At 38.4% G+C, this 26,035-nt stretch overlaps 1 protein-coding gene across 1 annotated transcript in view; it reads right to left on the reverse strand.

The window, feature by feature from the left end:
* COG6 (component of oligomeric golgi complex 6) overlaps window positions 1-26,035 on the reverse strand; it is a 99,444-nt gene that overhangs the window by 44,699 nt on the left and 28,710 nt on the right. The window contains exons 5-10 of the mRNA XM_034758565.1: window positions 21,557-21,668; window positions 17,954-18,036; window positions 17,653-17,723; window positions 16,684-16,777; window positions 10,554-10,682; window positions 10,374-10,465 (exon numbers count right to left, since the gene is read on the reverse strand). Of these exons, the coding sequence (XP_034614456.1) occupies window positions 10,374-10,465; window positions 10,554-10,682; window positions 16,684-16,777; window positions 17,653-17,723; window positions 17,954-18,036; window positions 21,557-21,668 (581 nt within the window). The remainder of the gene's footprint in view (window positions 1-10,373; window positions 10,466-10,553; window positions 10,683-16,683; window positions 16,778-17,652; window positions 17,724-17,953; window positions 18,037-21,556; window positions 21,669-26,035) is intronic.

Raw genomic sequence — 26,035 nt, forward strand, 5'->3', positions numbered from 1 at the left:
CCCTCCCCTCCCCTCCCGCTTGCAGAGGCAATAAAGTCATTGTTTTTTCACATTCATGCATTCTTTATTAGTTCCTTACAGAGGTAGGGGGATAATTGCCAAGGTAGCTGGGATGGGTGGGGGAGGAGGGATGGAAAAGGACACACTGCATTTTAAAACTTTAACTCTTATTGAAGCCCAGCCTTCTGATGCTTGGGCGATCATCTGGGGTGGAGTGACTGGGTGGCCGGAGGCCCCCCCACCGTGTTCTTGGGCGTCTGGGTGAGGAAGCTATGGAACTTGGGGAGGAGGGCTGTTGGTTACACAGGGGCTGTAGCGGCGGTCTCTGCTCCTGCTGCCTTTCCTGCAGCTCAACCATACGCTCGAGCATATCACTTTGATGCTCCAGCAGACGGAGCATTGCCTCTTGCCGTCTGTCTGCAAGCTGACGCCACCTATCATCTTCAGCCCGCCACCTCTCCTCTCGTTCATGTTGGGCTTTTCTCATCTCCGACATTGACTGCCTCCACACATTCTGCTGTGCTCTATCAGCCTGGGCGGACATCTGCAGCTCCGTGAACATCTCGTCCCTCGTCTTACGTTTTCTCTTTCTAATGTTCACGAGCCTCTGCGAAGGAGAAACATTTGCAGCTGGTGGAGGAGAAGGGAGAGGTGGTTAAAAAAGACACATTTTAGGGAACAATGGGTACACTCTTTCATTACAAGGTCGCATATTTCGGCTTGCAGGCAGCCATCGTAGGCCACAGTGTTTTGGCTTTTTTAACCTTCTTAACATGTGGGAAAGGTTGCAAACAGCAGCGCATTTCCCATATCAAGGATGAATTGGGTTGTCCATTTAAAATGGGGTTTCAATGTGAAAGGAGGGGGCTGCGGTTTCCCGGTTAACATGCGGCACAAACACAAGTAAACCACCCCCCCCCACACACACACGATTCTCTGGGATGATCACTTCACCCCTCCACCCCACCGCGTGGTTAACAGCGGGGAACATTTCTGGTCAGAATAGCAGGAACGGGCGCCTCTGAATGTCCCCCTTAATAAAATCACCCCATTTCAACCAGGAGAGCTTTCTGGAGATGTCCCTGGAGGATTTCCGCTCCATCCCCATACACGTTAACAGACTTGCTTGCTTTTTTTTTGTAATGTTTACAAATATTTACAAAGTTACACTCACCAGAGGTCTCCTGTGTGCCCTGAGGGTCTTGGGTGAGTTCGGGGGTTACTGGTTCCAGGTCCAGGGTCACAAACATATCCTGGCTGTTGGGGAAACCGGTTTCTCCGCTTCCTTGCTGCTGTGAGCTACCTACAGTACCTCCATCGTCATCTTCCTCGTTCCCCGAACCGTCTTCCCTGTGTGTTTCTCCAGTGAGAGAGTCATAGCACACGGTTGGGGTAGTGGTGGCTGCACCCCCTAGGATCGCATGCAGCTCCGCGTAGTAGCGGCAAGTTTGCGGCTCTGCCCCGGACCTTCCGTTTGCTTCTCTGGCTTTGTGGTAGGCTTGCCGTAGCTCCTTAATTTTCACGCGGCACTGCTGTGTGTCCCTGTTATGGCCTCGGTCCTTCATGGCCTTGGAGATCTTTTCTAATACTTTTCCATTTCTTTTACTGCTACGGAGTTCAGCTATCACTGCTTCATCTCCCCATATGGCGAGCAGATCTCGTACCTCCCGTTCGGTCCATGCTGGAGCTCTTTTGCGATCCTGGGAGGACTCCATCACGGTTACCTGTGCTGATGAGCTCTGCGTGGTCACCTGTGCTCTCCACGCTGGGCAAACAGGAAATGAAATTCAAACCTTCGCGGGTCTTTTCCTGTCTACCTGGTCAGTGCATCTGAGTTGAGAGCGCTGTCCAGAGCGGTCACAATGAAGCACTGTGGGATAGCTCCCGGAGGCCAATAACATCGAATTCCGTCCACACTACCCCAATTCCGACCCGCAAAGGCCGGTTTTATCGCTAATCCCCTCGTCGGAGGTGGTGTAAAGAAACCGGTTTAAAGGGCCCTTTAAGTCGAAAGAAAGGACCTCGTTGTGTGGACGTGTCCAGGCTTAATTCGGTTTAACGCTGCTAAAGCCGACCTAAACCCGTAGTGTAGACCAGGCCTAAAAAAGACGTTCCTGATTCTGCATTATCCCTTTTAACAGAGTTTACCTGTAAGGCTACCACTTTAGTGCTCATCAGAACAATAAATCCTTGCCCACATACACAATAGTAGATTAAAAAACAGGTTAAAAATGAAAAAATCTGTATCTTAATGCATATGGGTTAAATTTTAAGTTGCAGAAAAGTCAAAATTCAGTAATAGTAAAGTAGTAATACTTTACACACAGCAACAATGATTTGTTCATACTGCACAGGGCTTTGGAGCGGAGCCCGGAGCTGGAGCGCTGAGCAGTGGAACTGCAGGTTTTTGCCTGGAGCTGGAGCGGAGCCGGAGCACAGAAAATCTTGACTGCTCCACTGCTGCAGGTTTTTTTTTTCCCCCCCATTTTCAATCCAAAATGAATGATATTTAGTAAGAAAGTCCTAAAGGTGCCAAAAAGTTTCAGATTGTATAACAATTGATATTAACATCTACTTTACCACTTTATGTAATGTCACAGTTATTCTCACTTCAGCCGAAACCAAGATTTAATGTACAGATACAAAATTACAAAGTTTTTTGGAGATATGTTTTATTAAAGAATCAGATAATTATCAGACATCTGGCAACACTACAGATTGCTCCCACCCTTGTGCCAAGGTTAGGCGAGTACGTACTCACGTAGATTAGTTAGATAAGTATGTGTTGATACTTCTTTTGTAAGGGTTGATCAACGAGACACGCTGAGTGCTGAGATTACGGAAAAGTGTGACGCAAGACTGCAACATTTAAGATATCACAAACAGGTATATTGCAAAAAAAATAATGTTTTTTCTTTATTGATATATTAAGATACGCAAGAGATATTAACCACTTAAGCTCATTTCTCACATGGGCTCCTGTTACCGGTGCATTTGTTCATTTGTACATGCTCCCGTATCACTCTGGTGGACTTATTTTATATGTCATCTGTTCAACGGTCTTTTGGTAGCGTTGTTTGTAATTTTAAATTTACTGAAAAAGTCGCGTGCAGCAGGCATATAAATATACAGTAAACATTTTTCCATAAATTAGGAGTGATTTTTGTGATATATCCAGAGTGATTGGAAAACGTCCAATAGAACTTTGGGGGTGAATCCTTAGGTCATTTTAACAAAAAACATTTCTGTGAACAAGTGTCCTAAAATTCTTCCTAAGGGAGCCACAGTCCCTTCAAGGAGGTGATGAAAAGTTAATTTCTGATTAATATCTCAAAAACGCTTTAATATAAAGTAATGAAATTATGTCTGTGTCTTAGCGTTAGTATGTGCTACCATATTACATTATCCAAAATTATTAAAACCATAGACGTCCCGAACTGGTGGCTGGTCATTTTTATTTCATGTTTCAAGAAAGGCTTGTCGTCGACTGCCTCTGGCTACGAGCGGTAATATTATGTTCCATAATAAATTAATAATTTTTGGTTATTATTTATTATTACGTTTAAAATTTATGGTTCCAAAGTTGAAAAATAAGTAATAAGTAAAATTGTATGTATCATTCTAAGCCTCTAAGCAGATTAAAATTTTTAAACAGTTTTCTCAGAAACGGTTAATTATACAAAATAAATTAAGAGTACCATTTTAATGCATGTTTTAGCATTAAATCATATTCCAGGGTCGTATCTGTTAAACAGTTGAAGATTTAAAAAATATTAAATAAAACTGTCCCAGTCCCCCCAGTTCACAACGCCTGTAGTTTAAATAATTTTATTTGAATGATGTTGTATGATAGAATGTTGGAAATAAACTTTAACGGGAAAGCGGATTCAAATTGCAAGCATAGTCCTTTTAGTAAAGAGAGCAAATTTTCGGAAATACACCTCTACCTTGATATAACGCTATCCTCGGGAGCCCAAAAAATCTTACCGTGTTATAGGTGAAACCGCGTTATATCGAACTTGCTTTGATCCACGGGAGTGCGCAGCCCGGCGCGTCCCCCCGGAGCACTGCTTTACATCCGAATTCATGTTATATCGGGTCGCGTTATATCGGGGTAGAGGTGTATGTTTTTCCTTCATCAGGCTGGAAACATTATACAAGATAGAACTTGTTATTTGCTCTATCTTGTATAATCTATTCAGGCTGATGAAGCAAAAACATATTTCTGAAAATTTGCTCTCTTTACTAAAAGGACCGTGCTTGCAATTTGAATCCGCTTTCCCATTAAAGTTTATTTTCAACCTTTTAATGTGTAGCCTCGTTACTTCCCAACAAATTATGTTGTAGAACAGCGATAGTACATACTAACGCTATGGCACATACCAAATTTCATTGATATATCTATATTAAAGCGTTTTTGAGATATTAATTAAAAACTTGGAAAGTATTTCAAATATTTTTACCGCAAAATGTCATAAGAAAAACGAACTTGCAATTTATAAATAAAAATTATATTAATGATGTATATTAAAAATACTACTTACTTCATTAAAACTGCAAGAAACATGTTAAAATATTAAAATACACTTTAATAATAATTTTGTGTAAAAAGAAAATGCGATCATTTTTGTCCAGAAAATCCAAAATAAATTCTAAGTACCTTAAGTGGTTAAGATATCACAAGCAGGTACATTATAAAAAAATACTTTTCGAAGACCATAACAAGAAACATTTGGATGCGGTAGCAGCACAAGAAGATCTGGCCATAGCTTCAACAAAAAAATCAAATCTGCCCCCCATGATTGATAGCCGATTTATGGAAAAGGATCTCAATGACGTCTTTACTTTTGAATTTGAAAAGCCCAAATTTGGGCTTTGGGGAAAAGCGAAGAAGAAATCGGCAACGTGCAAGGTGGAAAAGGAAGTGAATGGCGAACTCAAACCATGTAGCTTCAAGACAAGTGAAGCAAGTGCCGTGAAAAGTTTCAACCTTTGGCGGCACGTAAAACATAAACATCCTGAAAACTATGTGGCTCTGGTTACAAAAAAGGACCAGGAAGATGAGGCAAAACAGAAAGCTGACGCGGCTAAACGACGTTCATCTAGCTCTTTGAAAACTGGAGAAAAGATTTTTTGCAGAGCTTTATCTGAAAAGAAACCCAAAATTGAGCAAAAAAAAAAAAAAACCTTGACTCATATTTTAAATCCTCAAAGGTTAGAGTCACCATGGATACCAATACTTTCCATGAAGGGCTGATGGAAATGGTTTGCTTGAGTTCAACACTGCTCACTACCTTCAGGCTAAAGAACAAAGGATTCCAAAAAATTGCAGGTGAAATGGGTCGGCAGCTTGGCGTTTTGATGGGGCATGATGCGGTTCATCATTTAGTTGTTAGCACATCTGAGTCTGGTCGCGAAGAGCTCAAGAAAGCTTCGGAGTAAAAATTGTGCTACCTGAAAATGGATGCGGCAATCCGTGGAAACAGAAATTTCCTTGCAATCAATGCTCAGAACTACGAAGAAGGAAAAGATGAAAGCTGTGGTAAAAACCTTGGACATAAATCGACACTGAAGGGCGTCACAATTCTTCATGCGTGAAAAGTCAAGTAAAAGCTATTTTAGAAAAATTTGGGATCAGTAAAATGCAAGTGCTAAGCATCTGCGTTGACAATGCAGCAAACATGACGTGTGCCGGCAAAAATTTCAGCGAGGACAATGAAACCATTTCTACCTCTGAGAACAGGGATGTGGACAGAACTGAAGGTATTTTGCCTGATGACGGAACTAAAGGAATGGATGAAATTGAACTCAACATGGATGCTGTTGCACAATGGGTTAATGACCCTAACCCCATACTTCCAACATAGCTTCATGAGGACGACTCAAAAGTCCAACTGATGAGGTGTGGTATTCACACTCTTCAGTTGGCAATCTGGGATGGACTGAACAAAGAACACGTGAAGAAATTTCTGGCAAAAATTTGACAAGTCGAACCCCAAGTATTCGAAGTGTTCTGCTTGATCTACATGGGGTAACTCAATCATTGGTTACTGTGACTCGCTGGGGTTCAACATTTGCAATGATTGATTGGCTTCTTGTTTTTCAATCTTACTGTAAACAAGTGGCTGCTGCTGGAACAAGAGAACTCAAGTTAACAAAAGCTGAATGGGACGAAGTGAAGAACCTGCGAGACCTCTTGGCAAAGCCAAACCAAACAACCGTGAATCTTCAAGCTGTCGATGTAACCCCAGGAGTTTTAATGAAGGAATGGCGAAAACTGTCAAAATTCTTGCAAGAAAATGGTGGACAAATTGCAGAAAGAATTCTATCCTGCATGCAGAAACGCAAAGAGAAGCTTTTTGACAATATTCATTTCCTTGGTGGAGTTTATGTTGACCCACAGTATCGGATTCTTCTTACCTCAAGGGAAAGACCAAAGGCAAAGGAAGGGCTCCTTGATATTGCTCGATGACTCGAAAAACAAAATCTATTGCTTCATTTGAACTCGGCGAAAGAGGTTGAAGAAAACGAAACACAACAAAAGGAGTCATCAACAATCAAATTTGCGGTTTTGGAAAGTTCACATCCTTCAGAAATAGCAGGCTGTTCTCAAACTTCTGTCTCCATTCTGAACTTGTTCGAGCGTCCATCCCTGAGACGTCTTCAACCATCATGGGAAAATGGAGATAATTCAAGCATCAATTCTTCAGAAGATGACTACTTCGAAAAGGAATTGGATTAACAAGAAAGACGCTGGCAAGTTTCTGCGATTTATAATTGTAATGAAGTATTATTCGAGAGAAACTTTCGGGAAGATTGTGAGGCAATGGAGTCTATTGGTAGGCTAAAAGTTAAGTCCGTTTTTGAGGCCATTCACAGCTACCCACACCGCATTCATGCTGCCTGTATAATTACTTTGAGCATGCCAACAACTCAAGCTAGTGGAGAGCGACTGTTTTCGGCTTTAACGTTAATTTTAAATGATTTGCAGCAGGCTATGAAAGACGACTTGATTCCTGCAATAATTTTCTACACAATGAATTATGAATGATTCTAGTTTGTATCTTTGTTGATGACATTTAAATTGTTTTAAAAGTCTGAATAAAAATAATGTTTTTTCAAAGTTACAGTATGCACTTTTTTATTTAGTTAAAAATTAATTTGAGTCGGAGTGCGGAGTGGAGTCGGAGCGGAGCTGGAGCAGTCATTATTGGTGCCAGAGTGGAGCTGGAGCGGAGCAATTCAAAAATTTGATTGCTCCAAATCCCTGATACTGCATGCACATAGGCGCATTAATGTAGATTGTTTTTGCATTTAATTTGGTAATTTTCATTTAATAAAAATAAATCTGCCAGCTCCATTAATTGCACAATAGTTTGCCTTTCCCCGCCCAAAGTCCCAGAGCTTTAGAAGGCACCTGCACAGTGGCAGAAAGCAGATGTGAATAACAGGCAGGAACATATCAAGTATCTTTCTCCCACTCAGTTCTTTACAGTAGAATCCCTTTAACTTCACAGGATGGAGAGTCTCTGTTGCTTCCCTTTAGCAGAATTCTTGAGCGTCTCCCTTCCTGTGGAGCTCAGGAACTCTGCAAGAGAGGAAAGTCTTTGCTACTTCTCTCTGCTGGAGCAACTAAGCTCCACAGAAAGAGATAATCTGCCTGTTTTCCATCTCTACAATCTGAGGGGTAAAATTTCTTTGCACTTGCTATTAGCCCTTTCAAATTTAAAGCAGCACAGTTGTTGGATTAAATTAAAAATCAGAGTTTGAAATGCAAAGCTTTTAAATGGTTTTAAACTATTTTTAACCATGTGATTATGTGCTACTTGACTATTTTTATTCAAAAACAAAAACAAAGGGCAGTTTTCTTAAAACGTGAACTTGGACTTTTCACATTTTTCTTCAAATGTGTCACTTGAGCCTTGAACAGTTTTTCCTCCATCAACACCAAACCTCCATCCTCCTCACTCCCCTTCCCCTCCCGATTCTGTAGGGAGGGCTGGACGTATGGCCTTGTGTTTGCAGACTAAAGGAAGTTTTCAGGTGATTCATACATTTTCCTTTTCTTCATTGCTGATGGTTTCATAGACCCTACATGGGGCTTACTAAGAAGTGTGAATTTTGGGAGGCAGACACTGAAGTTAACAACTATTTAACTACAAAAATTATTTATGATAGAATTTTGGTGTGGCATCTTACTGAGCTACCTCACTGTGCAACAGCAGTCATTTGAAGGCTTCATCAGTTGAGGGTTACATAATGATCTTGTATTACCTTAGCGGACATACTCAATGGTGACCAAGTAGCAGCTTTCCATATTTATTTGTACAAGGTGTATAATCTCTTCGCTCAGGATGTAGCTACTGCTCGTGGCCCGATCCAGTTCCCACCTAAACCTTCCAGTTGATTTCAATAGGAGTTGGAATAGGCCCTTAGTGAGTAGTCTCACCTAACAGGCTTATGGAGGATTTGGAGTCCTTTCCTCACAAACTGCAGGAGAATTTTCAAGCAGGATATCAGTCTTTAACATCTCTGTGCACAACATTCTCTCCAGAATGCTTGGAATTTGGAGAGAATAACCAGTGACCTATTTTTGTGGGGAATGAAATTTTACTTTGAACTTGAATGCTGGGTTTGCCTTAAGACTACATTGTTGGAGTGCAGCTTTCCCAAGGAGACTCCCAGTTTTGGATAGCCTGTCATGGGTTCTCAGTTAGGTACCTGATTCTCCCAGAAAACTAAACCGTAATTGTGGTCAGACACTCTTCCCATGCAAACTCCTAGTCTTCATAGTCTCAGATACGTTGGTCCAGTCTATGGCTAAGGGTAGTTATGGATATAGATACTACGAGTGCGTGTGGTAAAGCATCTAACCCCCAATTCCTATTATATAACCTCAGAAGGGAGCATTTAAGTAGAGAGCCTTACACTCCCAGTATATAGTGATTTCAGAGTTGGAAGTGAGGCTGTGGGGAGAGGAGTGGCTGTAAGGCACAGCCTGCAGCAAAAGCAAAGCATGGAGATGGACTCTGTGATTCCAGCATTCAGAGAGCTCTTCCTAAGAGAGTGTCTCCCGCCAAAAGAAGTGGAAGCATAGGGCTCTTGTGGCACATGTAAAATTAATGGAATTGACATGTCTTTTCCTCTTCCACACCCCACAGCAGTGTCTGGGCTTCTCGCTCCCCCTTCTTTAGCGTCTGGAGTTTGTAATGGGACACCCCATCAGATTGTGAGTAAATAAATATATTAAACATGGTACAAAAAAATATTCAACTTTTATAGTGTGCCTATAACTGGAGCAGAACAACTGACAATGTGGTGAGAGTTGGGGATAGTAGAAAATGTTTAAATATTTTCAAAGGACAAAATATACATAACCACAAAATAGGACAAAATTTCCACACTTCTCAATCTTTGGCCTTATGGTGATTTGACTGAAACTGGGAGCTCTTCCAACACCCTTCTTGCTGATGTGACATCTATTAGGAATGCCACTTTCTATTTCCAAAAGTACAGGAAAACAAGGGTGCGTTAAACAAGTCAGATTAAATTTAAATCCCAGGGCAGAGCCCTGTGAACCAGTTAAGGTCCAAGTAGCTGTTCGTATCTCAGTATGACAAGAACTTGGCTTTCACTGGTAACACTCAATACCTGTTATAGGTGAGGCATGTACGCTCAGCTGTAACAAGCCCCTGGTTGTAGCTACAGAGGTAGATCACACTGGCATCTTCTACAGGGATTACCACTGTATTACTGACAACAGGTCCAAATCTACCTCAAAAGCTGCAAGCAGGCTGAAGACTCAATGCAGGCTCTGTGGACTAGTTGATGCAGAAGAATTTGAAAATTATGGAGTTGCATAGGTGTAACCAGGGGTCCTATTTGACATTTGGACCATTTTAATGGTGATATGGTACAAGATGGAAGGAAGCCAGACTTGACTCATAGGCTGAGCAGGAGCATGCAGTGCAGGCTGTTAGAAAAATATTTGTTTACTAGAAAAAGTAAATCTGATACCAAAATCCCCAAGATACAAGCAGGGTACACGACAATGGCATTTTTACAAAGTTCCTTTTCAGAAATGCACTTGAGTTCTGAAGTCTAGCATGAAAAGTTCCCTTCTAAATCTAAATATATTGAGAGGGCAGGAAAATGCACACATTAGTGAACTTTGAAGTATTCTCTCTGATTAATGGTTTTCTTCCTAGCAAACTGAACTATTACATTTTCTGAAGTCATTTACAATACCATTTACCCTCAATGAAGCAACTGAAGTCCACTCTAGGAATTTTGTTGTAGTTTTCTGGCATATTGCTCACCACTAACTTCAGTTTCTACAGATTTGCAAAATATGCATTAAAATCTAATAATACCTTGAGTAGTTACAAGCTTTAACATAGCTTCCAGATGTTCTTTTTCAGAAGCAGTAGCTTGATGCAGCCATGCCAACATGTCTCCTACATATCTAAATAAAAACAAGAATTGCTACATAAAGGATTTATTGTATGAATGACAAAAAGATTATGTAATGCACAGTTTCACTACTATCCTACCTCAAAGGATCATGGGAGTGCATTTCTATAGGTCGGGGAGTACCGCCTGGACCTCCTCTGGTAAGAGCATCAATAAAGCCACGAACTAGTGCACTTCTTCTAGCTGTTCCAAACTCATCCAGGGTGTACCTATAATTGAAACATGAAGATCCTCAGAAAAAACATTTTATCCCTCACAATTTATATTAGCCTAATTTAAGAGCATTGTACCTGTGCCCATTCATTTGGCTATATACAAGGTTGTGTCAATGTTTCCAATATACAAAGTCCAAATTTTGAGGTAATTTTTAGCTGTAAAAAATCTGATTCACTATGACCCTCTCTCTCTGCATTTTTTTTCTTTTTTCTTTTTAAGAAAACTAAAACCCTCTTCAAGGCTTGGACCGCTGGCCAGATCACAAGAAGTTATCAAAGTCTCACAGGACTGGCTGACGGTATCGTTCCCAACAGTCCTCCAACTCACTTTCCCAGTAGCTAGTAAGGGAACCCCGGCCCACCCAATACTCTGGGTTCCAGCCCAGGGACCCTTGAACCAGCAGCCATGGTCTGCACCATCCAAAACCTTACTGCCCTTTTCCTGGGCCTTTCCCTATTCCACCTCTATCAGGCTTCCTTGTCCACCCTCCTCTGTGTAAACCTTTCCCTCAGGGCCAGCATCCCAGGACTTCAATTCTCCCTGTGTTTCCTCCTTTCCCTTTCTAAACCCAGAGAGTTACTATAGGCCTTCATACTGCAGCCCTCTTCCTGCTACATATTTCCTGGCTTTATACTAGCCTGCCTGCTCAGCTGGGCTTCATTCTCAATCAGTGCTTGCTTATCAAGCCTGACTCTTCCTCAGCTGTGGCCTATCAGGTTACTTCCCCCTTTTGGGCCACATTAACTCTTTCCAGGCTAGTGTGGGGGAACACCCCATTACACACACCCCTTTAAATTCTTTATTAGAGTCCCAAATGGATCATTCCATTATTTTGCCCAGGATTGATGTCAGGCTGACTGGCTTATAATTACCACATTATTCCATTTACTCTTTTAAAATATTGGCACAAATATTTTCCTTCCAGTCTTTGGGAACTTCCCCAGTGTTCCAATATTTATTGAAAACCAACATTCATTGTCCAGAGGGCTCCTTGACCAGCTCTTTAAAATTTGTGGATGCTAACTATCCAGACCCGATGATTTTAAAATATTTTACTTTAGTAGCTACTGTTTAACATTCTCCTTAGTTACTACTGGAAAGTGTAGTATTATCAGAACATGGTATGACTACTTTATCTAGCTTTTTCCCGAATACAGAACACTTCTGTCTTTGCTGCATTATTATTGACAATTCTACCATTTTCAACTAGTAACAGATCAATATCACTGTTATAATTCTTTTTGTATATATAAATTCCTCCTTATGGGTCCTTATCTCTAATGGATATAGATTTTTCCTTGTATTCTTTTGTTTCTCATATCAATTTTTTACAATTCCTAGCTTCTGGTTTATATTAATTACTATATATTTCCACTTTATTCATTTTTTAAATTTTATTTTGTATATCTACTTTTACTTCCCCTCTAAGCTTGTGAACATTGAAAGCAAATGCAATCTTGTCTCTCTGCAAAGAGAGAAAAAGTAATCGTATATTATCAGAATGTTCTAAATAGGAGCGTTACTGCCCCCAGCTGCCAAAGGCTGAGGAAAGCTCTACTGCATTTTCAAGAAATTTTGTGAATGTTTTAAAGGATCACTGGACAGAATCACATTCTGTATGACATAAGGTAAAGAAGGATTTGTGGTAGTCATGTACCAATAAGTACTTTTTAAAAAAAATATACACTGAGATTGCAAGGGTATTTGCTTTTTAAATAATTTTCTTTTTGCACACAGTTCATTCACAATGTATTGTTCTTTTGCAACAGTGGTAAGGTTACTGTGCTGAAGGGATCAATAAGAAAAGTTTTATTTATCTTGACTATAAATCGCTAGTAATTTTTGTGCAAACAATAAGCACATTGATAGGTACTTAAATTTCTGCATAATCCATTATATTTTTACCCCCAAATTAAGTCTGCTTGCCACCCACTGGTTAAAAAAAAATGTAAACAAAACAACAAGCTACTGCTTGATGAATCAAGTGAAAGGTGTTTTTTAAATGAATTTTAGTATTTAGGAAGAGTATCTGATTAAAGCACTTGAGAGCTAACGTCAACTCCTTACCCATAACACAGGGACAGCAGTGCCAGTGCCCTCTCTCCTCCCCCACCCCCACCCCGAAAAAAATAGCACAAGACCATAGGTGTTTTGCACAAACCAAATTGATTCTTTTTTCCAAACAAGTAATGATATTATAGAGAGTATCAGATATTTGGCAAATGACTAGATCTTGTAATTTTGTTCTCATCGGTTTTGAGAACTGTAACATAACACTGATAATTATGTTTGCAAGAGGAAATAGAAAATTATATTTTTCTTTTTACCCACAATAGAATACAATATAATTATGGCATAATTCTGCATTGTATAAAAATTCAGCAAAAACTAATTATTATCTGCCCTTGAAATGGTGTATTTACTACAGCTTTATAATAAGTATTCATTATGGAGAAGGAAAATAGTATTTGGATTCTTTTAGCTTGTCTTCCAACAATAGACCAAATTCCCAGTGGAGCTATAATTGCAGATGGGGGAGGGAAGAGGGTGGAGAAAACCTTGAGAAATCAGCAGGGAAATGTCCTTCTTGCTGTGGCTGCTCATGCGTCATCTACAAAAACCCAGTTTTCAAATTTGTCTTTATTCTAGTTGGGAAGAGGAAGTGAAGACCCAGATGAAGCATTTATTTCAGTTGCTCTGGACTGACTGCAGTTCCAGGAAGTATGTCAGTAGTGCTGTTAAGTTTTGTTAACTAAGTTTGACAAGACAAAACATTTAAAGTATGTTCAATTTTTTTTCTGAGTGAGAGCGAATCTTCACAGCAAAGTCAGGTTGAGTTGTAACTGAAGTTTTCCCACAAATTAAGTGGTGCATTAAGCTTGAGCTAACTAGTTTGGGAAGGGGGTTGAAACTTAAGCTGGCAATGCAGTGGAGATGCAACAGCTTGAGATACCACAACTCCTCTGCAGCTAATCATTTGTGCTGCTAATCAAATCACTCTGTAACTTGAGTGTGGTTTTGAAGTATGGTCACTGGAGCTAGGCTAGCTCAAGTGCAGTTACCTTGTGCGTGCTAATTTGAGCTAACTGTGCTTTGATTGGTTAGGAAATGATCATCGTTTTTATTTAAGTGTTTCAAGAATGGCAATAATGTTTGTCAATCATATTTTATGGCACAAAGGTTGCAATGAAAAAGTGTGTTCAAATTAGTTTGTAAAATCAAAGTATTTTGGAAACATTCTCAGTATTTTAGAGACTTAATTTCAAATTAGTGTTCATATAATTTTTAAATTTGAGAGATACTTAAATTTTAGACTTTGTATTGTATTTTTGATTAATTGTGAGGCCAGAGTGATGCCAAAAAAGGAGGAAATGTACATAAAGTGCTACTATGTTATGGTGATTTGAATTGAAGATTATATTTTTTTACTCTTTTTTTCCATTTAAAAACAAAACCAAAAAACCACAGCCATTCTTGCACACAGTGGTGTAATCCAGTGGTGTAAATTTTATGGCCAGTAAATTATATCACAAACTACCACCTCTGTTCTTCTTGTGTAAGCCTATCATTGGCTCTAGTAAAGATTTAGGGCATGTCTTCACTAGCAACGTTAAAGCACTGCCACGACACTGCTTTAACATGGCTGTGTAGCTCAGCACCAGCGCTGGGAGAGAGCTCTTTCAGCGCTATAAAAAACTCACCTCTATGAGGGGAATAGCTCCCAGCGCTAGTGCACTGTCTACACTGTCACTTTACTGCGCTGAAACTTGCAGCGCTCAAAGGGGTGTTCTTTCACACCCCTGAGCGAGAAAGTTGCAGCACTGTGAAGTGCCAGTGCAGACAAGCCCTTAGAGACCTTTAATTGAAGCAGGCATTAGCATTTAATCTTTGAGATTTTATAAAGCACCAACATGCTGTTTCATTAGTGTTTACCTTTTCATTTATGGGAAACAATTTCTTTCACACTCCTAGTTTTGCAGCAAGAACAGAAATCTGACTTGACCACAAAGAACCTTCAAAAGATATCTGAAATCTTTTTCCCCACAGACGGTAGTACTGGCATTACCAAAGATCAGAAACTTTCTGTAAAGGTTAATAACACATTTCTGCATTTTCCAAGGTTTTGAAGTAGGATAATTTAAACACAACACAGTATTTATTGTAGAAGTATTGTATAGTATGACTAATAAAATATAATGAGCAATATTGTGGCTTACCCTAAACTGGTCTGAAAAAGGCATTGGGGAGAGATTTAAGGAATCTCTGTTTCAGCCCCAGGGGAAGATGAAAATAATTTTTATTTCTATTTAAAATTACTTTCGTTTCAAATTACTTCTACATATAATTACTGAAAATTAACTGCATTCAAGTCACAACACAATAACACAATGGCTGGAAAAAGATAATGGATTTCTGATGTTATTTCAAGAGTTTGATGTTCAGCATGATTATTTTCTTTCAATTCTGCCACATAATATCGCTCATAAGGCCCTAATTCAGCAAAGCACATAGGCCCCTACCTAACTTTAAGCACTTAAATAGTCATATTGAAGTCAAAGTTACTAATCGTGTGCTAAAAATTTGACACACTTAAGTATTTTGCTCTATCCAGGCTAAATGCAGTACAGTGCATAACAGGCTAACATGAGCAGCCAAAGCAAAAACAAAGAGAGTTCTGATAGTGCCACCTTGTGGTTAATTTGCCTTTGTTATCAGCAAACTGGATTTAGGTTTAAAAGTCTTGTCAGAAAATTCTGATCAAGAATTAAGCTTTCACTATAAAAGAGAAATAGTTACTCTTTAGCTTGCGCAGTCCATTTACTGTAGTGCAGGAAATTAACAAATAAATAAAGTTTTCTTGATGTCAATAGAACAGTTACACATACAATGTTCTTTCTTTATAAAACAGAAATTCATATTTTAAAAGTTAAAGTTATGTTATTAAAGTAGAAAGTTAAAGCATTCAAAAGACAGAAAAAAAACAATTAACTTTATTCATGTTGGTGGGAAAGGCTAAACATAGACCAGTAGAGGAGGGTATATGGGCAAGATAGAAACCTGGACAATACACAGTTGACCCTGATCCCCCATTGTACTAGTGAAGAGATGTACTTGTGCATTTTGGATCAAGTCCTTCAAATCCTGACTGAGGCCTCCAACAATACAGGAAATGAGGCTATCAGATGATCTCCATTTTAAACCGCATACAGTAGTTTGTACTTCAACATTAACTTTTTAAGCAATGCACTGAACTGGAAGACCTAATATCTTCAAGTGCCTTCTTTATATGAAAAGAAAGCATGTAGGGCATATAAATATATAATGCATTGCTTTTAATAGACTACTATAATTTACATAATAGGAAATACTCTCAGTACTGGTACAATCTGGATAAAAATTAAGTAGGCTTTGGCAAACTTACTTTCCATAAGTAAATGGACTAATTAGATACCTTGCATTCTGACAAAGGAAACTTAAACTAGCCCCACTAAAAAAAAAACAAAAAATCCTTAAGAGAGCACACACATTCACATTTAAATTGGATGAAAGTATAGCTAGTATAACATTTTTTTTAAAATAAAACCCAAATATGTTTGCAGAAGACCAGCAGTGAGACTTCTTGTACAGTGATTGCACAAAGACTATACCGAAAGTTTAGAGACACTGAAACATGCCTTTCTTAAAGTTTTCTTAGAATATCAGGGTTGAAAGTGACCTCAGGAGGTCATCTAGTCCAACCCCCTGCTCAAAGCAGGACCAATCCCCAGACAGAATTTTGCCCCAGATCCCTAAGTGGCCCCCTCAAGGATTGAACTCACAACCCTGGGTTTAGCAGGCCAATGCTCAAACCACTGAGCTAGTCCTCCCCCAAGACTAATCATCATCATGTTCAGCATCATTGTTTGTAGGTTACAGACTCGGAATGGATCTATTTGCTAAGAGAAGAAAAGATACCCTTACATATGTTAGAAATAATCATGAATGTTTACTTACTTATACAGAACAGGTCTATCCTGCAGGGCTTCCATGGCCTGGGTGAGAACTGGAGAAATGTCACATGATTCTTGTGTCAAAGTCCTGCACTCACCTATAAAATAGCAATACAATATCAGGTAAACCTATGCTATTTAGACAGTAAAGATGGTGTAACATCTCTCATGTTCCAGAAAGATATTAGGCTACAAGTAGAGTCTCTTCATTTTACAATATAACTTTCAGAATATGTAACAGGTTGCCCATGTCTGTATCACTGTAATTTCCCCATGAGCAGTGTTTTTCTATATGAGTGATGTGGGTCTCAATTCTTAACAAACAATTTTTAAAAACAGTGTAAAATGAGACTTATTGAATACAGATTTGTGCATGCCATCAAGTTAGTATTTTTAAACCAGGAGTATTACTATATAAAAATTTAAATAAAGAGCATTACATGGTTTTAAAAGACTGCACATTTTACCTCGATTTTAAATGAAGCAGTGCCTACAAAGCGATAACCAGACACTCCTATACTGCAAGAAACAAGCTAGCTCAAAATGGAATAAAGCCACCTAAGGGAAAATTCTCACACTGGCCATTGATTTTGAGTGCTCTCACCTGCAGGCACTGCCCCTCCCCCACCCCCCCCCCCGCTCCCATTGGCAGAGCCAGACCTGCTGCTGGCCTCTTTCGGGGCGCAGTGCGGTGTCAGAACAGGTAGGGACTAGCCTGCCTTAGCCGGGTAGCACTGCCGACAGGACTTTTAACATCCCAGTCGGTGGTGCTGACCAGAGCCGCCACGACCCAGTGCCTTACATTCTTTAAAAACCACTGCTCTACAGTGTAGTGTCTTAGATTTCCTTCTGATTTAGTCGAAGAAAGGCTTCTAGCTAAACTTACCCCCATTTTAAAAGAACTAAAAAGTTGATCACCCTAATATTCATAAATCTAAATCCTCTAAAAAGAAAAATAATGGTGTAACCCTACTTTGAGCCCATCTGTAAAGTCGCTCATAAGAAGTCTCTTGGAGCAAAGCCATCTGTTCCATAATTTCTAGGCTACAAAATAAAAATATTTTATTAGATGTTTATAGAAGCATCTAAAATTTAATGTAAAAGTTAGCATTATAAAGAAACGGAAATTTCAAAATGAATTCCTGTTACGTGTACATTTTGTTCATATTTGCAGCACCTTTTGTCATCATTTGAAAGAACAAATAAGGCATCTCCATACAATTACTGTTTTAACTATTAAATGACTACTTTGCAGTTATTCAGATTAAACTCACCCTGTTCTCTGTTGGTTTGTACGGAGAAGAATCTTGACATCATTATGAATTTGCTTTACTCTTCCTAATGCCTTGAAAAAATCCTTTAAAAAAATGAATTTAATGATTTAAAGCATTTCCAGTTTTTAAATGAAGAAAAATAAACTTAATAACAATACTAAAATGCTATACTGGAGGTTGTACTGACAACTATTTGATATTAGAAGTCAGCATTTTTGGATGAAGTGGCATATGCAACTGGGCAGAATGTCTCTTGCACAGCACGCACATGCTCACAGCAGCCTTGTGGCAACCACAGCAACTACATACATGGAAAAGTAACACTGGAATGACTTTTGTGGAATGAACATTTTGTCCCTTTTGAAACAGAGCAATCAGACTGCCTGCTTTTGCTCTTCTGTTTGGATTTTCTCCAGTGGTAAAAATGGCAACTGCCAGCAGCACATTTGGAACACCAGCAAATGTTCCGAGGATCACAATTAGGAAACCTCTGCCCTACACACATTTCACTTTGTGACCTCTGCCATATCTAGAGTTTTGGCAAACATTTCTTACATCTACCGTCTGACCTCTCCCACATTGGGTTCAATTTCACATCTCCAGTAGTCTCACTTGCTTCTCCGTTTGGAGAATCATAGAATATCAGGGTTGGAAGGGACCTCAGGAGGTCATCTAGTCCAACCCCCTGCTCAAAGCAGGACCAATCCCCAGACAAATTTTTGCCCCAGAGCCCTAAATGGCCCCCTCAAGGATTGAACTCACAACCCTGGGTTTAACAGGCCAATGCTCAAACCACTGAGCTATCCATCCCCCCCACTGCCATTGCAAATCAGATGTGATAAAAACTGAACTTATCATTCCTCCCTATCCCTCTTTTTTCTCCATTAATTCTTGCTCAAATCTGAATGGAATAATAATCCATTAAGGAAACTAAGTATTTGCAGTGGACAAAATAAAATCCAGAGTTTTTTAACTGTAAATCATTCTGCATATAAAAATAAAAGCCAAAAATATACAATACACTATCAGCAGTTAAAAAGACTCCCACGATAGTCACTTTGTTGTATTTGATATTATCGTTAAGGATGCACCATATTTCCACTACTGTCCCTGATTTGGAGGATTTATAACTAACACGGTAGAAAAATATAGGTTTTCTTTCATTTAAAAAAAAAAATGAAAAGGCAAAGTTAGTCTTTGATTAATTTTGACATACAAGATCTCCCCAGATAAAATATCTGAAATTTGAAACAATTTCAAAGGTGTTTTTTATAGTTTAAAAATGTCTCTGTCTCTAAATCTGAAAAAGTACAGAATCATTGGGCATGCGTGTCAACTTTTTATTTCCTAAGAAGTTCATAATACTTTGCAGTGCATGCATGTCAGCCTGCACAGTAAACTTTGGCCAAAATGAGTTTAGACAACAGCTTAAAAATTACTCTACAGATATTTTCAGATTAAAGAGGCTGGTATTTTAAAGTTTTTAATGCATGAGTGTGGGAGTGGGGATTTGAGAACAGCTTTGCAAATTCACACACACTAAGCTACATAACAAAAATAGTAAATTTCTGACAGAAAATAATAAAAGCAAAGAAATCAAGGCTAACATGCACCATAAATTCTCTGCTAGCATAGCCCAATAGTTGTCTGGTGGCTTTCTGAATTAACCCTACTGTGCTTAATTATTGGAGGACACACATGAGGTCATTATGGTCCACTAGGCCTCCACTATATTTTTACACAGGAAATCTAATTTTAAAAATTGTTTTGTTTACTTGAAGTATTCATTGATTGTATAATCAACTACAGTATTTTCTTATCACCTGTGTTAAAGGTAAGAATCAAATAAAACTATTTTCTGATACAGTTTTACCAACTGTGTTTTTCAATTCTGAGGAATGTATTCTCAAGACCTACAATAATATTTTTTTAAACACACTAGAATTATCTTCAGTCCAGGTCTATACTAGACTTGTAGCTAGCTGATTGTGCATCATCAAGTCTGCTGCTTCAGTACCCCAACTGCAATTCTATTCCCACAATTTCTGCACAGTCTTAGGTAGATTAAAAAGAATGCACAACAAAGGAATGTTCCCTGCTCTGCCCTGAGCCAAACATTGAGTAAATTTACTCAATTATTGGGTGCTCATGTCCCCTACTCTTCTCCAGCCCTACCAACACAAAGAAGAGAGAAAATTTGAAAGGAGTTTCATAGAGTCATAGCTTATACTCCATTTAGACAGGGTGGGGAGAAATGATCTTCGAGCCATTGCTGGAGAGCTCACCAGGAGGAAATATACATTTTCTCCCAGGACGCCAAGGAGGAAGACAGCAGAGAACCCCCTTTTTCACAGGTGTGGTGTAGTGAGAAGGGTTAGGATTTGGATTTAGTTTAGTTTCTGTCAGAGTCCGAACTTCAGCAACTTCATTCAGGAATGGGTGAGAGAATCTTTTAGGACTTGATCTTGTGAGTTACTGCACTCCCTCAACTGCAATTGGATTAGAGAGCATGCAACACCTTGCAGGATTGCCTCCTACATTCAAGGAGGAGGAGGAGCATGGAGATAACTGCAGAAATAAAGGTTAGGGCCTAATCCAAAATCCACTGAAGTAAATTTAAAAAAAAAACAAAAAACAAACAAACAAAAAAACCTCAAGGAGTTTTGGATTAGGCCCTTGAGAAGTAAACATTTGAGAAAACTGTTTTATGAAAATGTCTGTATTTTGAACTTAATGTTTTCTATCACAACTGAAATGTTTCTTTCAAGGTAACATTTGATGTTTTATTAAGTACATGGCAATTACTCAAGTGCATGATCATTTAACATGCTTTCATTTGTGCTTTTGTTAGTATTGTTTATGGCTATCTGCTCCATGTCTTTAATAATGCTCTCACTGCTAACAGGATGTCTGCGGAAATGAGATACTGCATCTCAGCAGGTATTCTGTATTTCAATGAAAGTTTCCATGTAACTAAAATAATAAAAGCTATTAAATGTACTTAATTCTCTGGATATTTTAATTGCTTTCGCCATAGAACAATGTGCTTTCTTAAGCAAAAACATATCAATATGTTTAAAAACTTAGTTTAGAAGGTGACTAAAAATAAGTGAGTCAGCACCAAATATTTCAAACAACAACAAATGAAACAATGAGGGAAAGTCCTACTTTAAATCAACTTAAACAATTTATATATTGCCGTAGCCAAGTAAAATATATACACACACAATAGTGGTGCTACATAATCTGAAAGTACCATGAACTGTTAAGTTTCTTTACTTGGCCAAGACAGAGTTTTAACAAACTAAAAATATAGAATTTGAGGCTTTAAAAAAAAAAATCTTTTTACAGTGGAGGAGAAATACAACATTAAAATATCAATTTTATTGCCCCTCACCAGTCATTAATCAGAACAGAATTTTTTACTGTGATTATTTTTACTCATTATGATATCCGGACACTTAAAGACATCATTCTATTAAGAGATAAATTCATTCGATATAAAAGAAAAGTAACGATGTGACAGACCTTCCTACGTATGCTGCTCTAATAGTACTGTTGTGTTTTAACTCAGTACAAAACTTATAATGTATTTTGAGTTACCTCGGTAATTGGGCCATCTCTTGTGCCTCGAAGAAGGTTCATTTCATCTGGAGTCAGTTGGAATTTTTCTATGAAAGCACCTGCAACTTGTGCTTTCATTTCTAGTCTTTGACTGTAATAAAAGTGCCAAGGACATTAGTTTTTTATATTATCTCTAACTTATTTTGTATCTACTGATTTTTGAAAATATTCATATTTTAAAAACCAATGCTCTCTTTATTTCTAATAGTGCAATCTTACCTTCAGATACTTAAATTGCATCACCATATATCTGATATAATTACTTACTAAGCTCACACACATCTTCATCGATTTTACTCAGCAATGTGAGCCCATGTATTTGAAAGTAGGAACAAGTTACTAAAATATTCAGTTAGCATTTATATCATAGATTAACTGGCACAGGTATCCACACTTCCATAGTTCAATAGGTGCCTGCCATTTCCTTTCAAGAAGTTCATTGTGAGAATGAAGTCTGCTTGAGCCTTTAGCTCATGTTTTCACAGATACAAAAAAGGCTATACTCACAGAACACCAGAACTGAACCAATTGGCATATTAACTCACCCACTTTTCTGGAGAACAGGTGCAATTTCTATTGAAGAACACACTGTCAGGGCTCATTTACTAATTCCATACACCCTCAAAAATGTATTAGCCAGTTCCCATATCCTCTTGCCCCTTCGCTCTCCCCCCCCCCCAGGTAAATCTCACAGACAATTAAATGGAAAAATCACTGAGTGGGCAGTATCTACGTGCACATTGGGGCAAATCCAGTCCTACAATCATGGAAGGCCCTGAATGTAGCCCAATGGGTGTAGTTATGCAGAGGTCAATCTGCAGTGGTGGACAGCTTGCAGTGCTGCCTTCACTGCTTAACTAAGCTGCCTTCACTTAATGGCTGATCTGAGTTCCTCTAGTTCTGAAGAAATTTTTGGTTACTTTCTGGTTAAAAGTTGATAGCCACAAATAGACAGTTCAGCCTAAATCTATCTTTTACTATGATTTTTAAGTTATTTTTATAAATGTTCTTAACTGTACCCTGTTTACTTATTCATAGATTCTAGGACTGGAAGGGACCTCGAGAGGTCATCGAGTCCAGTCCCCTGCCCGCATGGCAGGACCAAATACTGTCTAGACCATCCCTGATAGACATTTATCTAACCTACTCTTAAATATCTCCAGAGATGGAGATTCCACAACCTCCCTAGGCAATTTATTCCAGTGTTTAACCACCCTGACAGTTAGGAACTTTTTCCTAATGTCCAACCTAGACCTCCCTTGCTGCAGTTTAAACCCATTGCTTCTAGTTCTATCCTTAGAGGCTAAGATGAACAAGTTTTCTCCCTCCTCATGACACCCTTTTAGATACCTGAAAACTGTTATCATGTCCCCTCTCAGTCTTCTCTTTTCCAAACTAAACAAACCCAATTATTTCAGCCTTCCTTCATAGGTCATGTTCTCAAGACCTTTAATCATTCTTGTTGCTCTTCTCTGGACCCTTTCCAATTTCTCCACACCTTTTTTAAAATGCGGCGCCCAGAACTGGACACAATACTCCAGCTGAGGCCTAACCAGAGCAGAGTAGAGTGGAAGAATGACTGGCTTACATTTTCATAAATGACCAATGATTCTGGAAACTCAATTTTGAGGTGCTCTCCTTATGTGGCTTGATTTATAGAAGTACGGAGGCCCACACTCTCAGGAAATAAAGTCCATTTAAAGTGGTCTCAGGCTGACCACTTAAAAACTGAAGCACTCAAAATCAAGTCACTTTTGAATTTTTAGGCCAGTATTATTATTACAATCTTAAAGGCTTGGACATTTGAAAGGAACAGTCATACAACAATATGCTAATGTAGTTGCTCTGGAGAGAATTACCTTTCAAAAGAAAATACAAAAATAACTGTGTGAAAGCAACCACCATTAGTTACCAAAGAAATGGAAAAAAGCAACAGTCCTCTCCTCTCATTAGCCACATTAATAATCTTTTTATTCATATCCCCCAATCCATCTGCAACCATTCACCCACTGAAACTTCACTCCTTCCAAATGTCCTTATTTCATATGATCATCTCTCCACCCTTTCCCATCTCTCCACAGTGGCCACCAGGATCAGGAGTGATGCTCCTCCCAAAACAATGCTTTAAATCCACTCTAACCCCAATATGTCCTTGGTGACTGTCTGCCAGAACAACAAACTGACCCACTCTGACTTCTCACAATAATCCAATAATTTCAGTAAAACACAGCCTAATTCAGTAAAACCCTGAGGATTTGGGTTGAACTTGTCAAATATCAGTGTTACACCTTGCATGCAGCAAAATATGCAAGAGCCTCTAGGTGGCAGCAATGTTTTATCTCTATCTTATACAATTTAATTTGATTATAAAGAGGAAAAAGATTAAAACAAGAATCCTATCAATTTGTGTGTTAATTAAAACTCTGTTGCTTACTCATTGTTATGTTAATCAAATTGACATTCAACTGATAATGTGTTTAACGTAGTTTAAAACCCCTCTTTCTACATTACACATCCACCTCATACTTAGGCTTCCATCAAAATATGTTAATGCTCTTCTTTGAGGGACTTTTGTGTAACAAAGGACTTCTTGCCCGTCCAAGGGATTTAAATTAGTTTCTTAAATCTAGGTCCAGAACTAGATTATACTGCACTTATGTTTAGGCTTGGAAGAATTTGATTTTTACTTCTTTATAATTTCAATGGATAATATTGATGTTTATTTTAAAGCATTTTTTCCCATTTTTATCTAGTTAAATGTTCACAGTTGCATGAAATTATGGAGAGGTCAGACAATTATTTAATGACAGTAGATGTTGAGATTCAAAACGTTAAAGCTTTATAAACCACTGAAAACTTGTCAACATCAGATATCGAAATATTCAAAGTAAATATCCTTAAATGAACATATCATACCTGTTTTTACTATTCATTCTTTAGTTCATTTTAACAAGCCTAATTCAAAAAGCCTAAATCACTGGATTTTGACTCTAATAAATTCTAAAGCAGCATTTTTCTTGCTTTGTCTATTTGTAAAATTCAATTATAGATAGAAATATTTTTGTTGGGTTGTGGTGTACTGTGAAATTGAAGTTTACTGACATTTATCAATAAAAATGTAATCCTTCCAAGCCTATTTATGTTGACTAGTACTTTATTGTGAAAGTAGCCCCATTGATTTCAACATGAATAAGGGTGACAGAATCTGACTCCTAGGCAGCAGGAGACTGGAAAATCAACCAACGTCTTCCACATGGCAGTATACAGCATTAATATAAAGCCACTTACACTTGAATTTTTTTTAAAGTAGTATATTTTCTTGAACAGCATGCATGTGAACTTTGTAGTTAAAATAAATTGTGGAATTTAATATAATAGTTCCAAGAGCCATCAATTCAGCAGAAAGCAAGCACAATCGAAAATACTGCTAATGCGTGCGTTAACACATACGAGGCAAAAATGCTGTGCAGTTTACAGAGTATGTACAACAACAAAAATTAAAGGGAGGAGCATCTCTTACACATACAACATAATAAAGAGATTTGTCTAGTACCTGGTAGTTTTTCAGGCCCTATTATTTTATCTGACATAGTGGAGATGATTTTAAAATTGTGTGCAGAGCATGTACATTATAGCAGAGGGTATGCAGATACTGTACTGCTATGCAAAATACAATGGTTCCTTTCAAAAGTCAACTCTGCATAAAAGAACAAAACTAACATATCATGGGAACATACCACCAATGCAAAAGGGGGAAGTACCAAACACTGTTGCACTTTAAGCTCTCAGGGGGAAACTAGTGAAGAGCCATTTCCCAGTTCATAGTTACCATGGAAACAGAATACTTCTGTGAGAACACTCAAACTGCTGGGAAAATTATGCACTTCATGCACTTTTCCCTTGAACCAAACACAAAAGTGCTCTGTTAGGATTATCACCTAGACTCCTCAATGAACGAGGTGGGGGAGAGAGCGCCTTTTCTGAGGTTCAGTTTTATATTGCTACCGAACATTTCCTGGCAGTCGTAGTCTCCTTCATATGAAGAGTCACAGCAGCACATTCTGACCCCTTGAGAAATTAATTTCAGTTTACTGCACTAAGGATTCATCACATTTTAAAGCTTTGAAATTTACAAGTTTTAAGATCAAAGTGTTTTAAACAAACAAAAAAGCATAAAAAGAGACCATAGCCATCATTTTTAACTCTCCCACACCCAGTTGTTAGAAAAATGTTTTTCAATTCTGCTTTTTCAGGGAACATATACTAGGAAGGAATATACACAAAATAAAACATAGGATGACTTCTTCTGGAGACACTGGTAAGTACAAGGAAACCATCCACAAACAAGCACTTCAGCAGCAAATAGGAAAACAAATGTTGTAAATGCAGAGTGGTAATGTACCATTAATGTTTGTGTTTTATATTTTACCTAATAAGCACACATTTTAATACAAGAGG

The sequence above is a fragment of the Trachemys scripta genome, chromosome 1, assembly GCF_013100865.1.
Source record: "Trachemys scripta elegans isolate TJP31775 chromosome 1, CAS_Tse_1.0, whole genome shotgun sequence".
Taxonomy (NCBI): Eukaryota; Metazoa; Chordata; order Testudines; family Emydidae; genus Trachemys; species Trachemys scripta.